This window comes from Moschus berezovskii, chromosome 20, assembly GCF_049115385.1.
Source record: "Moschus berezovskii isolate FMDL1 chromosome 20, NW_MosBer_1.0, whole genome shotgun sequence".
Classification (NCBI taxonomy): Eukaryota; Metazoa; Chordata; class Mammalia; order Artiodactyla; family Moschidae; genus Moschus; species Moschus berezovskii.
Window position 1 is genome coordinate 34560106 of NC_142479.1, and position 16243 is coordinate 34576348.

The 16243-nt window shown below is 37.3% G+C and overlaps 1 protein-coding gene and 1 pseudogene across 2 annotated transcripts in view; both read right to left on the bottom strand.

Moving 5' to 3' along the window:
* YWHAE (tyrosine 3-monooxygenase/tryptophan 5-monooxygenase activation protein epsilon) overlaps positions 1 to 16243 on the bottom strand; it is a 38971-nt gene that overhangs the window by 2116 nt on the left and 20612 nt on the right. The window contains exons 2-6 of one of the 2 annotated variants that reach the window (XM_055403090.2): positions 10751 to 10950; positions 6154 to 6260; positions 5310 to 5516; positions 3149 to 3285; positions 435 to 481 (exon numbers count right to left, since the gene is read on the bottom strand). In XM_055403090.2, the coding sequence (XP_055259065.1) occupies positions 474 to 481; positions 3149 to 3285; positions 5310 to 5516; positions 6154 to 6260; positions 10751 to 10950 (659 nt within the window). In that variant the 3' untranslated portion in view covers positions 435 to 473. The remainder of the gene's footprint in view (positions 1 to 434; positions 482 to 3148; positions 3286 to 5309; positions 5517 to 6153; positions 6261 to 10750; positions 10951 to 16243) is intronic. The other variant, XM_055403081.2, reaches the window with a different exon arrangement.
* On the bottom strand, positions 6268 to 10683 carry LOC148774681 (destrin pseudogene; annotated as a pseudogene).

A 16243-nucleotide genomic window follows, 5' to 3' on the forward strand; every position in this document is an offset into this window, starting at 1 on the left:
CACATTTAGAAAGACATGCAAAGAAAAGACAAAAACAACCATTTACTAAGGGAAGAAATGATGGACCACCCAATTGTTCTCCCAATGAACAATAATGTATTCATACTTAAGAAATGATAAGAACATTCACACTCATTTTCAACAGCAATACACTGCCAAAATACGGTTAACATAATCAATAGAGCACACTCTTAATTTACTTATAAGAAACCACTAGATTTGCCAAAAGTTCCAAGTAACTCTGGCATAAAAACACTGTCAAAGTCACACCCAACCAGAAGTAGACAGGGGTAGCAGATCATAAATGTCTTAAAAGGTTTTGCATCCTGGGATGTATAACAGGCATTTTTTTAAGCAACAAGATGATGATATGCAGGCATGATTAGTGAAGGATCAATAAAAGCAGAATTCACTGTGCCATGATAATGACTTACAAAGTAGAGTTTTTAGGAAAGGAAGAGTTGGATTTTCCTTTAGGAATCTATATTGTAAGGAGAAAGGGAGGGAGAACAATCATATGAAAGCAACATTACAAGAAAAATAAACCAAGAGCAGGACAAAGGAAAACATCAATGACTTAGGGGAATCAGATTTTGGAATCTTACTTTGTATGAACTTCACTCTAATAATCTGTTCCTTTTTAAGAGGATGAAATATCCTCTTAAAAGGTATACAGAAGGGGGGAAAACGTTTCCTCAGATATGTATTTCTTTGCCCAGTTTCTGGATTGGGAAGGGAGAAGGGAACAATCAGAGAGAACACATTTCCTCTCCATGAACTTGTATATTAAACAATCCTCTGATCATAGGTTAAAAGAAAAAGAACTGAAATTGCTTGATGAGAAAAAGTGGTGCTCCCTTTAAAGAATTATGTTTGAACACACCCAGACAGACATTAACATGCTGCAGGCAAAATAATACAATCATGTATAAGTAAAGGTTTGTGAACAACATAAATTTCATAGATTTCTTTGTTTAGAAACCCTCGATTCAAATGGTTTTTTACACCATTTTTCACATTTAAAGTAAAAAAGGAGAAAACAATCTAAATAATCCTTAAACTAAGTGTAAGTAATATCCTGACTAACTTCATAAACCAAATTCTTCTACATTCAGCATTGATTCTAAATTACAAAACCAAATAACACCTTACACCTTTAGTAAAACTGGCAAATAATTTTCTAGTATCAACAATTTGTAATTTCAGACAGCTTGTTTATTGTGCTAAGATTTCAACAGACTACTTGAATTTGTTCTGTAACACACCTCTTAGAGGAAAATTAATCTATCTTAATGAAATTTAATTGGTCAATCTACAAAGTGATAAGGAATTGATGAAACTGAATTTCACTAGTTTAACTGTTTAAGATTAAAGAGAAATCTACCCCAAAATGTAATGAAACATTTTGTACAAAGAACATTCCCAACTATGAAAACATAATAAGTTTAAAGATATTTTATTTTTAAATAATCCATTTAATAAAACATGCTCGATAACCAAGAAAAGAGTATCTTTGATTCTGTATAAATGGAATCACAATCTACCTTAATCAATTCTTGGTTATGAGTGATAACAGAAAATCAGACTTTTTAAAATTTTTGATATCTAGCAACTTTATAAAAAGTGACATCTGTACCAAATAATGTGTCCAAAAAAAAAAAAAAATCGCTTTTCAAAAATCACCTTTTTGGTTGTTGCTATTTTTCACCCTCAAAAAAATAGGCCGAGAGATCAAAGAGGTATAGCTTACTTTAGGTCAATACCGCTTACCAAACTCTCCACATGCTTTCCTTTTATCCCCTCAAACAGGCAGAGAGATATTAGTCTTCTCTGAGCTGGGGGTGACTATGAAGAGTCCACAGCTATCTGGCCATTCTTCTTAGTAGTTATTGTTAGAATACAATACAATTTAAAGCTGGAAGGAACCCCAGTCATTAGTTCAGAGATGGTTTAGTTGGCTTTGAGTCCCACAGACTGGTAGTGGGTGCCTGCAGTGCTGTGCTGACGAAAACTCATCTGTGACTCCATCTGGCTTTGTTGGAGAAGTGTGCAAGAAAGTCACATGCACCACAAATCTCAAGCCAAACCTAGTCAAGTTCTAAATAGTTCATAGAGCAACTGCGCTTTAGAAGCAGAGTCCCCTAACTCTCACCATAAGACAAGATAATTCTAAAATCTGACTCTGTCCTTCCACTGCCAACCTACATTCCCTGACATCCATTTTCAGAGACATCTTTAAAAAGTTGTTTCCAAATACAATATATGTTGGTCTGACCAAGAGAAACTACATCTAACCTCAAGGAATACAAAGTATGCTTCAGTTTGGGTAATAAGCTTTTTCCTATAATTATCACATCACACTAGTTTGTGTCCATCTCCCCGTCCAGTCCTCCTACCCTTTCAATGATCTATCATGGGTAAAAACAATTCTTTAGAAATGAGTAGAATAAAATATCCTTTAAAATCAAGAAACTTGACAAATTTGATCCTTTACATCTGGAATAATCATTAAGCACCCACCCTACTCCCAATGACAAGATTAAATTTTATAAAATACTCTAGTAACTATTTACAACTGCAACATTAGAAAACAAAGAGACTATACCAGATCTCTTAAATAAGGATCTATATGAGCAGGGTGTTTCATCTGTTGTATAGAATACAGAGGGAAATTAGTCTTGTTTTAGATAAAACATTTCCACACAGAAAAGATACCGTAAATATCTACTTATAACCATCTAAATTTTAACCTGAGGATTGCCACTCAGCCAAAATAGTGACAACAACAATAAAATATAATTCACCTTAGACCCCTAAAATTGAATCAGAGGAATGGTAATATGAACTGCTTCCTCTCCCTCCATCTTTCAAAATTGATAGAACAGAAAACTAAGTTTAGCCACTTTAAATCTTTGATTATTAACAAAAGATCTCCTTTTCCAAACAGGCCTTTTATGTTATTATCTTACAGACCAAAATGTAAGGCTGTACTCTGATACCATTTCCTGTAAAGGTAAGTAATTAAAATTTGATAGTTTGGAGGATAGGCTGAGTCTAAGTTATACCTTAATGTAAAGAAATCCCAATTTTCTAAGAGGAAATAGAGCCAACAACTGAAAGAGACACATTTTAACTTCAGTCTCCTTACCATCACCCTGCATGTCTGAAGTCCATAGTGTCAGATTATCACGTAACAACTGCATGATAAGTGTAGAGTCCTTATAGCTTTCTTCACTCAGCGTGTCCAGTTCTGCAATTGCATCATCAAAAGCTGCTTTTGCCAACCTATAAGAATTCACGTAAATGTATTATAAAAATAAACAAGTCCAAAATTAAATAAGTCCAAAAACAGATTTTAGAAACGACATAAGTTAAATTTCAGTCTTTAGTTATCACTACTAGACACTATTAGATGCTGAATGCTTGGGTTCAGGCACTGAAAACAGGTGTAACTAATGAAACGCCTTTTTAAATTTCGTAATCCAGCAACTGTGGAACTAGTGAAGCCTTTGTTGGAGTTCCACTTATTACTATGCTTTTGACAAGCAGACCTAATCCCATCCGCCACCATCAAAATATATCCACATGAAAGGTATTTTCAAATTCTAGTTAGTTTAACTTTAATAAAGTTTTAATGCAAAAAGAAAAAAACTCTGGGACAGTATCTCACAATTCAATAAAATTTAATGTTAACAGAGAAAGAAAAAACCCACAAAAACGTGATCATATAAGCCATTTACTACAGTTAAGAAACAAAATTCACCTTTACTTTTTGAATACTGTGTACTATGTACATCAAGTGATGCTGGAAACAGGTAGGAAAGAGGAAAGAGACATAATATGAGTCCACAATGAACCTTTTAAAACACCTAAAAATACAGGGAGTGACATAAATAGCTACTACAACATAAAGATGAAGTGCCAACCTAGAGAAAGTACTTCAGGGACCCAAGAGGGAAGCGGATTAGGAAGTCATATCTGAACTAACCTTACTGGGTAGAAAAAGAGCACAGATGGCATGGAAAGGACTTAGGTTGAAGCTGTGTGTGCAATGGCTAGACTAGAGAATGGCAATCAAAGAGTCAACCAACACTGTCCCTGAACAGACACAGCTTCTTCAGTTAAGATATATTACCTGCTTGGACACACTCAACTAGCCATTTACAAAGTTTTTAGAGGAACTAACATTGATTTTTCATTCAAAAGAATCCACCTGACAGCTGGAAAATCTCTTCAGGGAATATCTGATTCCTACATATCCAAGAACACCGAGGTTACTTTGTAACATTACTGTATGATATATCTAAAATAGGCAAATTCATAGACAGAGATTATCAGAAAATCAGGCAGAGGTGTATATTGTTTAGTGGTAAGTTTGTTTCAGGTGATGAAAAAGTTTTAGAAATAGATGCAACAATGGCAACCCACTCCAGTGTTCTTGCCTGGAGAATCCCAGAGACGGGGGAGCCTGGTGGGCTTCCGTCTATGGGGTCACACAGAGTCGGACACGACTGAAGTGACTTAGCAGCAGCAGCAGCAGCAACAGACAATATTGTGGGTGTACTTAATGTCTATCCACTCTAGTACTCTTGCCTGGAGAATCCCACGGACAAAGGAGCCTGGCAGGCTTCCCTGGTGACTGAGCGGTAAAGAATCTGTCTACAGTGCAGAAGATGACCTGGGTTCAATCCCTGGGTTGCAAAGATCCCCTGGAATAGGATATGACAACCCATGCCAGTATTCTTGCCTGGAAAATTCCATGGACAGAGGAGCTACTGTCCATGGGGTCGCAAAGAGTCGGACACTACTGAGCACACATGAACACCCACTTAATGTCACTGAACTGCGCATTTAAACACAGAATGATAAACTTCATGTCGTGTATACTTAAGAAATAAAAAACCATGTACATATATTCCTTAAATTTATGTATCAAAATTGGGAATAACCTGAAGTATAAATGGAGTAACAATATTGAACACGGTACAAAGACTGAAAGCTAATATACAAAAGTGAAGATAATTCTATTATGAAAATCCCTCATTCCTTACTCCTACTGTGTAACAAGATTCTTTTCAATTTACCAATCAAATTTTTCCTCATCGCATAATTCTAACTACTATCCTAATGAACTGAAATAGGTCTGTCTTTGTATCATCCAAAACGGTTGTGTCAAGAGCCAGAATTCATTACAGGGCAAAGCCAAGGAAGGCAGCCCCAGGGAACAAGACAGAAAAACAAGTAGCTATTTTTCTTTGTAACCTTTTTCACTTTCACAGTCAAGAGTTTTTTTCTCTTTAGAGACTTACCTGCAGGCACGGTCAGGGGAATTAAGAATTTCATAGTAGAATACAGAAAAATTGAGAGCAAGACCTAAGCGAATGGGATGTGTTGGTGGAAGTTCTGTCATTGCAATATCACTAGCAGCTTTATAAGCCACTAGGCTGTTCTCCGCAGCCTCCTTCCTGTCGTTCCCTGTGGCAAATTCAGCCAGATACCTGTGGTAGTCCCCTTTCCTAAAGCAAAACAACAACAAAAAACAAAATTAGAATAATGCTTTTTAAAGTAAGTTTTTAAAAATTTTTCTCTATTACATAAAATCAAGTTGTGATAAAAACATGAAACAACAGATGTATATACTTCAAAATTCAAAAACTCTTTCAGGAATGACTCAGATATCACATTGCCAAATGTAAGCAAAATCCTAGAGAAATTAACTGAAAACATTCAAAAATCAACAAATTTTATCACTCAATCGGAATTAAACATAGAAAGTGGTTCCAAAGAACAGCACAACAGTTTGCTAATGAAATAAAAAAACTATATAATGTTAAGACTGAACTGCATTGCCTGTAGCTAGTAGGTATCCCACACACAAACAAATGAATATATAAACAGGTAACACAAAACCTAGTACATTTTTTACAGCAATCATCTGACCATCTTAAATGCAGTAATACTGATTTTTCTTAGCAGTGAATTTGCAAATGAGTATTCAAAAACTAAGTCTTGAGAATCACTCCTCTTTTAACTATCCTTCCAACGTTAAATAAAGTGTTGAAAAATCTATATGAAAACTGATGATTCTAAGAGAGCCAACATTTAATCTGATTTATTTAATTTGATTATCTTCCCTTCTAGTATTGAACCTACATTTTATAATAGAAAACCTTGGACTCGCCAGTGTTAGCTGCTGGAATGAGGTGTTTGTCCAGTACATCCAGAATGTCACAACAGATTAACTTTAGCTCAGTCTCAACCTGAAAGAAAAAAAAAGTCAAAAATTATTTAAGAAATTACACAAATTATCACATTCTATCTCTGGTTTTGGAAAAGAGAACCATATTAAAGAGAACATATATATCCCTCTCCAAACCTCCTTTTCCACTCTTGATACAAAAGCAGAGAAAACCTGTCTCCAGTTTATGTAAAGTATTTCTTCCTACATGCCATTAGTTAAGTGATGGGGGGAGGGGGAAGGACTCACAGTTCAGCTATAGAAGTAAGACTGGGATTACTACTTACTGAATGCAACGTATTAACTAGCTTTAAAAAAAAAAAAACTAGCTTTTGTCTCCACTTACATAGGAAAACAAAGATCACTATATTTGACCAAAGATAACTAAAGAACTTAGAAGCAGAGTGAAAACTTGAACCCAAGTAGGCTGCATGGCTAGGCTCCCAGTTTCTAAGGGATGGAATAAAAACTCAAAGCCAGGCATTTTGCCTCCGGGACTCACATTCCTTAACCACTATTATGCTCAACTGTAAACCACCTTACTGATAGACCCATAACCAGCTACGACATCAAAAGTCTACTGACTGAAGTAAACGCTGCCACTCATTTCGTTTATCATGCCCAAAACACGTACTACCTCTTAACACACATATACATTCTGCTCTCAATATTCTGTTATTACAATGTCTCCCCTGGTGGCTCAAACGGTAAAGAATCTGCCTACAATGCAAGAGTCCCAGTTTTGATCCCTGGGTCAGGAAGATCCCCTTGAGAAGGGAACTGAAACCCACTCCAATATTCCTGCCTGGACAATTCTGTGGACAGAGGAGCCTTAAGGGCTACAGTCCATGGGGTCATAACGAGTCAGACACAACTGAGCAAATAATACTTTCACTTTCACAATGACATTGTTTTACCTTTCCAAATTTATTTTGTGCCCTCTGCAACCTTCTTTCCATTGTAAATAATTCTCCCACTCTCTCTTCTATAATCTCGAAATGATTCTAAGTAAAACCAGCTCTACCTTTTTTATGGCTTCTCAAGAAGAGACAGATTGCTCTAAGAGGAGGATGATTTCTGAATTCTCAAGTCCTCACTGACTCAGGATGACTGTTCTAATACTCCAAACCCTTCCTCCCTTGGAAGCTCATCCACTATGTTTTAAAATATCAATTTCTGTCATCAATAGATCTCCGCAGGCCCTTCACCCACATTCACTGAGTATCTAAAGCTTACCTCTCCAATTCCTGGTATCACACACCAAGGCATTATCATGTTCTTTTCAATGTAGTACTCCTTGATCTCAACTCCATGACCTTTACTTGTGCATTCTTAACAGTGCTATTCTAGCCTGGAATTTTTAAGTTCCAATATTTTACTACTGGATTACAACTTCTTTTTTTAGTTCCTTTACTCCTGTTATTTATACTTAAAGACACATCAAGACCTCCAGTCTCTTGACTCTTTCATCTTCCAATTTATCAGTTCCCCTCTCTGCTTCCTGCTTCCTTTCCTTCTTACCCCAAACCCCACAATCTAGCACAGACTTCTCTCTTCAGCACTCTCTACCTCATTTCCTGATCCCTCTGAAACACCAACCTGTCTACCAACAATCCATATTCTTTGTTCCAATGTGTTTGAAGGTAATGGTCACACTAACCAGTTTACCACTTTCTATGTGATCCCAGGTATGTTAATCACTCAGAACACCCGTTTTTATCTAGAAACTAGAATAATATCTACCCTTTACAGGCTCATTTAAAGATTAAATATAGTAACTTGAACACATATTTTGTAATTTAGAAATATCTCATGTAACTCAGCAAATGCTGTTTCCCCTTTCCCTCTATCCACCAAATTCACTCCATGCTAACTTTGTGACAGTTTTTTTTTTATTTTTTTTTAAGAAGTTAAAAATGCTTCCTTTATTACATAAAGCCAGTACTGCTACTTCTAAATTCCACTGTTTGTGCATCTCTAGGTTGTTCAGTGTTATGCCTGTGATGTGAAGGACAGTCACTTCCAGGGGTGCTCAGCGTGGCTTTCCCGTGTTGTCCATCATACCTGCTCCCCACTGCATGTACAGCTGCAAGCCACTCTAGGAGAGGAAGTTCTCCTGGGCCCTAGAGAAAAAGTAACATTCTTCCACACTTTATTATACCAGAAGCATCAAAGTTCTGAAGGAGACACAATTAGTTAAAGACAGCAGGGAGTCACAGTCTGTCAATACACCACCCTCACCATTTTCATTAACAAAGTGGGATACGCTGGAGCCCAAATCTGTTTTACAATTCGCTGTTACAAGATGGTGCACATTCTCCTGATTTCCAGGGTGCAAGGCCACTCTCAGAACAGCCTTCCGACCAGACCTGTGAGTGAGCGGCCCCAGGTGCGGGAGCGGCTTCCTCTGCCAACTATGGGCTGCAACAGTGTTCTGCAAGGTCAGCGCTGGTTCAAAGCCTACACCTTTCAAGGCAGTCTCTACCATGCATCCAGTAGAATCACCAAGTTAGTACTTTAGTGCTGTTACATGTTGTGAGAACTACTTTCCATTATTCAGTTTAACTCAACAGAATAAAGAAATTTGGGCCAAAATTACAACCAGATTATGACTAAATCTCTAAGCAAAAAAGAAGGTAAATAACTGCTGAGGTTAACAAAGATGCAATAGTTCTCTTCATGTGGCTTTCTACTGGTTTGTGAACTGCACTATTAATTTAAAAATCATGAGCTTTAACAAAAATGTTTATAACAAGCCAACTCATCCAAACAGGCATTTGGCCAGTAAGAAGTTGTTTTAGAGTGTAGATTTATTTAGGGCCATTTGCACATGTTCATTGAGTAGTTTACCCCCACAAATGACAAGACAGCTCCCCTTCAGTGAGTCCCTAGCCTAAACATTTTCTGCTTTACTTATATATAGCAAGAGGATAATGTTAAACACAGAAGCTTCCGATTTGTGGCACCAGACGATGGTCTACACAGGGCATCCTTCAAAAGCTACAATTAGGGATCCACCTAGCTTTTCAGCAATACAAGCCCAATTGAGGTCTTCTGGCCCATTTGCTTGACATTCGTGTTTTATGCCTTGGAACTTCTTTTTGATGGCATCCTTGGAGCTCGCATAGATCATTTTCTTCTTCAGAGGAGCTAGTTCTGGTGCCCACAGGAAAAACATCAACTCCTCTTTCCTGGATTCCTTTGTTTCAAAGCTTGCATCATACAGAGCATAGCGACAATCTTTTTCAGGAAGCATTCCCACAAAATGCTTGAAAGGATCGGTTATGGTGACACCAACATCTCCCACCAAGATCTCTTTGCCTTCCTCCACGATGATGCACTTTTTGTCTGCACTGAGACAGAAGATGACAGCCTTCTTTCTTTTCTTGATTTCTTCTGGCGTGGAGCACTTCTGAACTTTCATGTCATAAAAAAATGCGACATACTTCATCGGCAACTTGCACTCCTGAGGTCACATTCGCCACGGCGGTCGCAGAGCACGGAGAGGGAGCTGGCCGGCACCGAGTCTACCGTGACAGTTTTTTAAATTCCTCTCACTGTACTTTAAAGAGTGTGTTTAGAATCAGTTTCTCAACACTCCACTCTATGCATAATAGGATGCTTAGCAGTAACTTCATCTCTACCCACAAAAATTGTAACAACCAAAAATGTCTCTACCAAATGTCCTCTGAGGAGCAAAGTCACTTCTGGTTTGAAAACCACTGCACTAGATTAAACTTTCTTGACCAAAAGCCACAGCAAGAAAAACATTACATATCAGCATATACCCACATATAATATCTGAGACAATAAATTTACCAATATCTGATGCCTTCTGCTATTTTCTATTCTATTATAAAAACAATGAATAGACCGATTTTCCATGAGAATATTAACTGTCTCATCTTTGTACCCATATTACCTATCAACTGATGTACATAACAGGCATATGAATATTGGTTAAATTGTCCAGAATGGTAATTTCAAGTTACTCAATGAAGTATTTTGTAGTCACCACAATAGAAACAATGATTAAATCAGTTGTCTACTTGTGTGGTGCTCTCTGCATCTTTCAAGAAAAACAAAAATGTCTTCTCCTCTCTCCTAAAATACTGTATAGCCTCTAATTCTCAACTCAGATGTGTAAAACATGCAAATCCAGTAAAATGTAAAACATACATTACACAGGTATACAACAATGTGTGTACTAGGCTATGATCTAAACACCCAAGACATCATTCTTTAAAGCTATCTAGGATATGACAAGATATGTCTAGGATATACAGGCCACCCAGTAGCTCAGACAGTAAAGAATCTGCCTGCAAGGCAGGAGACCCAGGTTCAATCCCTGGGATGGGAAAACTGTCTGGAGAAGCGAATGGCAACCCACTCCAGTATTCTAGCCTGGAGAAGCCCATGGACAGAGGAGTCTCGTGGGCTACACAGTCCATGGGGTCGCAAAGGAGTCAGACACAACTGAGCGACTTTAACACTAGGATGTAACAATCTCACCATTTGCCGATATTCCCGAATCATTTTGAGTTTGTCTTCTCCTCCCTTGTTTTCTTCTTTCTGTTCAATGCTGCTGATTATTCTCCAGGAAGCTCTTCTAGCTCCAATCACATTTTTATATGCAACAGATAGGAGGTTTCTTTCTTCAACTGTCAACTCCACATCCATCCCTGCTACTTTCTTCATTGACTCCACCATTTCTATAAGTGAAAAGTAAAATCAGACCTTACAAACTAAGTTTTGTTAAAACATCCCTATCACAGTAAAGCTTTTTTCTGTCAAGCTAATGTAAAACAAAAGACAAATTTTTTAGCAAAATAACTTTCACAATCATCAAACTAGCATGAGCAAAAAAACTAAAAAACATGTAAAAGACAAACTAAATTAAGAGCCCAGAACAAGAGGATCTAGAATATAAATTGTATGGAACCAAAATTACTTCATATAGTACCAAGTATGATTTAGCATGGCTTGGAGGCCTCTCTCTCATGTAAGTAAGAGAATTAGGCATGCACACCTACCCATTTCCTAGTAAAAGTAATTCAGCTGGCCATTTAGGACAAAAGCTTTAAATTTACAGGCTCTAAAATTAATTTTTTCAAAAAAATTGATAGAAAACACATTTTTCTCTCAAATTATTTCCCAGGTAAATAATACTGAATTCCTACCCCCCCAAAAAAAGTCATGGGAGGAAGGGGCATTCATTCATATAGCAAACATATAGTGAGCATTTTCGTTAGTCACAAACTTATCTTTGGATTTTCCAATCCTTCCTCCTTTAGAAGGGCACTGTCCACCTCCTATGAATTCATTCATTTGGGTGGTTCTTACTTGTTACCACTAGATGGCGAGCAAACAAAGGGGCCCAGATAAACCTTGGGAGATCTTGAGTACAGGAAAAAAAAAAATGTAATAAAATGCATGTGAATGCAAAGGAAGAACCAAAATCCCCTCAAGAAATACTAATTGAACAAATAATTAATGAAGGGACTTCCCTGGTGGTCCACTGTTGGTCCAGTGGCTAAGACTCTGTGATCCCAACGCAGGGGGCCCGGGTTTGATCCTTCATCAGGGAACTAAGATCCGGCATGGGCAAATAAATAAATACAAAGAAATGTTGCAAAGAATTAAACAAATATATTAATGAAAACTATGGTTTTGAAAATGACTAAATGTCATTATTACCATATGACTCTCCAACTTTACGGAGTAAGAACTTTTGGCAATGAGACCCAAGGATCTGCATTTTACAAGCATCCTTAGCATACATTCCATGCATAATAAATACATAATAATTATATGAAGATGGTGACTTTATGAAACACTGCTTAATGATATGCTAAATTATGTGTAATCCCACTAAATGATCTATTTCCAAAAATTATATTTCCAGGAAGTTAATACAAATGTTAAGACGGTATGATCTCTAGAAAACAGTGCAGCATTGCAGAAACTTACACCATAAAACTATACACATGTCCAGAGCAACTTTATTCATCATATTCAAAAGGTGAAAACAACCCAAATGTCCATCCATACAATGGAATACTACTACTCAAGAATAAAAAACAAACTACTGATACAGTAACAGCATGGATGAATTTAAAAAAAAAACACCATGCTAACTGAAAAAAGCCAGACCTAAATGGACTATGATTTCACTTAAATCAAGTTAGAGAAAAAACTAAAATTATAAAAATAGAGAGGAAGTGGCTATCAAGACATGGGGGTGAAGTGAGGGGCTGATGAGCAAAGGAGTACAAAGGAAATTTGGGGGAAACAGAATTGTTCTATGGTGGTTACACAATTGAACATATTTACTAAAACAATTTCATGTGTAAAGTAGTATATTATAAAATCTTACCTCAATACAGCTGAATTTTTTAAAGCGATTCTGAAGCTTTAAAAAAAATATTAGAGCATATATCGTAATAAGACCATTAATTCACTTGTGGGAACCTGAGAGCATTCATTTGAAACATCCAATTTTTTTTAACCACAGCCATAAAAGAAAAACTGTGGCAGTGTTTAGGACTAAAGAGGGTATCATTTCAAGCTCACTGCCACACTAGTTCTCAAAAACTAACAAACACGCCTAAAAAATGAAACAGTAATTCACCTAAGTTGCTACCAACAAAGCAATTTAAAAAGTAACCTAGAGCCAAGGCAAAGGTAAAAGCTAAGGTTACTAGGTAATGAATCCACCTGCCAATGTAGGAGACACTGGTTAGATCCCATGTGCCCCAACTATTGAGCCAGGGAGCCACAACTGCCAAGCCCTCTCACTGCAACTCCCGAAGCCCGAGCACCCTAGAGCCCATGCTCTGCAACAAGGGAAGTCACCAAAATGAGAAGCCCAAGCACCACAAACTAGAGTAGCCCCTTCTCCCCACAACTAGGGAAAAGCCTGTGCAGCAACAAAGACCCAGAACAGCCAAAATATATATAATTTTTAAATAAAATTAAATAAATAAAAAGTTACCTAGCTACACCAACAAAGAACTATAATTCTTTTAAATTACAGAGCTTAGGAGAAGGAAATGGCAATCCACTCCAGTATTCTTGCCTGGAAAATCCCACGGATGGAAGAGCCTGGTAGGCTACAGTCCATGGGGTCACAAAGAGTCGGACACGACTGAGTGACTTCACTTCACTTTAAGGATCAGGAACACAGATTCCTTTGCTTTTTCCATCAATATCCTATACATAGAAGGTCTTGATATTTGTTGAATGACTTTTTTAGGGCATAATGTTTTTGTAAAGAATTCTATGAGGAACATTTTAATAAAGCAATCAAAATTTAAAAAATAAATACAGAGCTTTACAACATTATATATGGAAAAACATTACTCAAATATCTAAAAACTGCAATTCCCCGGTTAACTCAGCAGTAAAGAGCCCACCTGCAATGCAGGAGATGCAGGTTCAATCCCTGGGTTGGGAAGATTCCCTGGAGATGGAAATAGCAACCCACTTCAGTATTCTTGCCTGGAAAATCCCAAGGACAGAGGAGCCTGGTGGACTACAGTCCATGAGTTCACAAAGAGTTGGACATGACTGAGCAACTAAACAACTATGCCATACTTTATTTATCCATTCAGTTAATATACTTTTGTACTCCTATAAACATTCATATAAGAATGCACACAGTCTCTTGAATATATACTTAAAGACTGAAACTATAGATAGGGTCAGCAAGTGAGGATAATCCTAATTTCTCCATTACCTCACCAACACTCGTTAGTTTTCTTTTTTTTTTAAGTCATCCTAGTGGGCATCAAGAGGTATCTCAGATTTTGATTTGCATTTCCTTGATGGCTAATGATGTTGAGTATCTTTTCATATGCTAATTGGCTATTTGTGCATCTTTGGAAAATATCCATTCGATGCTTTGCCGGTTTTTGTGTTACCTGCTTTTTAATTACTGAGTTTAAAAGCAGCGAATTCCCTGGTGGTCCAGACTCCAAGCTCTCAATGCAGGGCGCCTGGGCTCAATTCCTGGTCAGGGAACCAGATCCCACATGCTGCAACTTAAAAAAAAAAAAAAATCCACATGCCACAACTAAGACCCAGAACAGTCAAATACATTTAAAGAAAAAAAATTTTTTTTTTTAAACAGCAGTTACTTTTTAAAAGCCCAACACTACTCATAGCTCTTTGCCTTCAGAAATGTCTCCATTCCAGGAGGAATAAGACTAAGAGTAGCATGAATAAGAAGAGGAAAGAGCTTCATGCTACTGCTAGAAGTCTTACAACCAGTGCTTTGTACCAATTTGTGCAAATTATGACTATAGTGAAATTCTCTTAACACTGGTGTCATCCTTAACAGCTTTTAACATCCGCAGCATCCGTTTAACACCAGCAATAGAAACATAACCCTAACTACAATATACCAACAAACCATGTGAAAATCCTATTTATCCAAAATTCTAGACTAGTCACACCCTTAAAACCTCCAAGATCAGAGGATTAACACTAACTGTATTCACATAAACTTCTCAAACACAAACACAATTAGTATTTCATGAAATCACCTTTGCAGCAACTATTTTTATCAATGAGATCTCAGCATTTCCTGCATGGAGGGAGGCTGTCAAATCTCTCTGCAGCAAATATGTTCACAATTTATGAACCAGAGAACAGCAGTTCATGGTCAAATCACTGTGGAGGCAGTTTGGTACATGAGGTTTAGGCAATAATATACAATTCCTGGGACTCGATAGTTGGGGGACAACGGGGAGCTGAGTGAAAATCACCACTGTTATAGAAACTCTGAAATATGTAATCCTCACAACTCAAAGGACATCTGATCCAAATACTAAGCTTATTTTGTTCCAGGTCATTTCTCCTTCACTGAGTAACAGCCTAGTTCATTACAATGAACCAGCTTGCCTCTATTTGTTACTGACTACCCTGCTCTGTGTGCTAAATCACTTCAGTTGTGTCTAGTTCTTTGCGATCCCATGGACTGCAGCACTCCAGGTTCCTCTGTCCATGGGATTATCCCTGCAAGGATAGTGAAGTGGGTTGCCATTTCCTCCTCCAGGGGATCTTCCCAACCCAGGTATCGAACTCTTGTTTCTTACGTCTCCTGCATTGCCAGGCAAGTTCTTTACCACTAGCGCCTCCTGGAAAGCAGTAAACGCCTATACTACATTCAAATAATATTCCCAATTAACAAGACTATGTAGAGACTCATAATATTATATGATCTGATCTTGAATCCTGTACACGAAATGACTAAAGAAGACCAAAACTCTTTCATAATACAAAGTCAAGGCATTTGGGGATATTCTGAGAACTTGGTATACTGTATTCTAGAAGCCTTATGGATTCATCTGCTACAGATTATCCAGAAGAGGCACAAAGTAAGTGCATATGAAGGCTACACACTTGTCTTTGATATGGAAAAGTGACAGGCTAGTAGAAAAAAAGGAGGCAGCAGGAAATAAACCCATCAGAACAATCTGCAACAGAGGATAGAGAAGTGTCATTGTAAATAATAACCAGATTTGATTTCCAATCAAGAGCCCCTTAGAGTACAGGGTATGTTTATAGAGAGACAGTCAACAGGGAAAAAAATCCAGCTCTTCCTTTTAAATCCAGCTCTTCCTTTTATCTATTTAAAAGACTAAGATGACCTACCACTCACTTCACACCCCTTAGGATGGCCACTATTAAGAAACCAGAAAACAGGTGTTGGCAAGAATGTTGAGAAATTGGACCCCGTGTCCTATTAGTGGACATGTAAAATGGTACAGTTGCTGTGTAAACAAGTATGGTGGTTCCTTGAAAATTTCTGAATAGAATTACCATATGACCCAGCAGTTCCCCCTTCTGGGTAATTATCAAAAAGAACTGAAAGCAGAGTCTTAAAAGGGATATATTTGGGTATTTTTATAGCAGCATTATTCATAATAGTTAAAACATGGACGCAACCAAGTGTCCATCAATGAATCCATCAATGAATTAACAGATAAGCAAAACATAGTA